We start from the raw sequence: 1,303 nt of genomic DNA on the forward strand, positions 1-1,303 counted from the left end.
CGAAAGACAGGCCTGGAATTCTACTTCCAAAAAATCAGCCACTGGAAACCCTGAGACACACACACACACACACACACACACACACACACACACACGAGAGGGCTTGTCAGGAGCAGGAAGTGACCCCGTGACCAGGACCACTGGCGCTGGTATCCCAGGTACCAACATCACACACGTGGGTACCCCACTGTCAGTCACTCTCCCCACCCTCCTCGCTCCCTCCCCAGTCCCAGCCAGGTCTCCCTTTGTGTACCTCCCAGCAACTCAAAGACGGCTCTTTGTCTGTGATGAAGGGAAATGCTCTCAGGATTCCTGCAGGCTTCAGTCCACCAACAGTGCGGCGATTCCTCTGTGTCCCCTCCCTCCTGAAAGAAGACACAACTCCTGTCTACCAGAAGAATCAGGAATCAGATGTTTAGTCTGATTTTATTACGAGTTTGTGTGTGTGTGTGACAGAGAGAGAGTGTGTGTGTGTGTGCGCTAGGGGTGACCCAGGGGAGTTGTCATGATATTAAATACAATAAGTAACACCAGATCAACTATTCTTCTAATTACACACACACACACACACACACACACACACACACACAAAGTGCCTGTTGGCAGGGAGTCCATTCTGACTCTCAGCCATCCTACAGGACAAAGCAGAGCGGCCCCATAGGTTTCCCAAAACTGCCATCTTCCCAGAAGCAGCCTCCACGTCTTTCTCTCTAGGCCCATGGCATCCCAGATGGCAGCCATTAGCCACAGACAGCTCTTCAGACATCACTGCTCACAAGAGCCAAAGGAGGAAGGCACCCAAGTGCCCATCACCAGCTGAATGGAAGACAGAATGGGTGCACGCATGCCAGGCAGTACTGAAGCCTTGGTAAGAGCCCAGACGGCTGGAGCCTGAAGGCCTCATGCTGAGTAACAGCCCACCACGAACGGCAGGCCCAGGAGACTTCAAGAATAGCACTATTAGTACCTAATATACTGGGAGTTCAGCGGGCACCCCATGGGTCAGAGGTTGAAACCCTTCCACTATACCCCCAAGATGAAAGGGAGCCTGTGTTTTTTTAATCATTTTAGTGGGGGCTCGTACAACTCTTACCACAATCCATACATACATCCATTGTGTCAAGCACATTTGTATACTTGTTGCCATCATCGTTCCCAAAACTTTTGCTTTCTACTTGAGCCCTTGGTATCGGTTTATTTTTCCCCTCCTTTCCCACTCCCTCCTCCCTCATGAACCCTTGATAATTTATAAATTATTGTCTTATCTTATACTGTCTGACGTCTCCCTTCACCCACTTTTCTG

General features: G+C 50.1%; 1 protein-coding gene across 1 annotated transcript in view; it reads right to left on the bottom strand.

Moving 5' to 3' along the window:
- POP1 (POP1 homolog, ribonuclease P/MRP subunit) overlaps positions 1–1,303 on the bottom strand; it is a 32,256-nt gene that overhangs the window by 14,312 nt on the left and 16,641 nt on the right. The window contains exon 10 of the mRNA XM_004697702.2: positions 254–365. Coding sequence (XP_004697759.1) covers positions 254–365 — 112 coding nt within the window. The remainder of the gene's footprint in view (positions 1–253; positions 366–1,303) is intronic.

The sequence above is a fragment of the Echinops telfairi genome, unplaced genomic scaffold, assembly GCF_000313985.2.
Source record: "Echinops telfairi isolate 266 unplaced genomic scaffold, ASM31398v2 ScPeMD7_1;HRSCAF=3_0, whole genome shotgun sequence".
Lineage (NCBI taxonomy): Eukaryota > Metazoa > Chordata > Mammalia > Afrosoricida > Tenrecidae > Echinops > Echinops telfairi.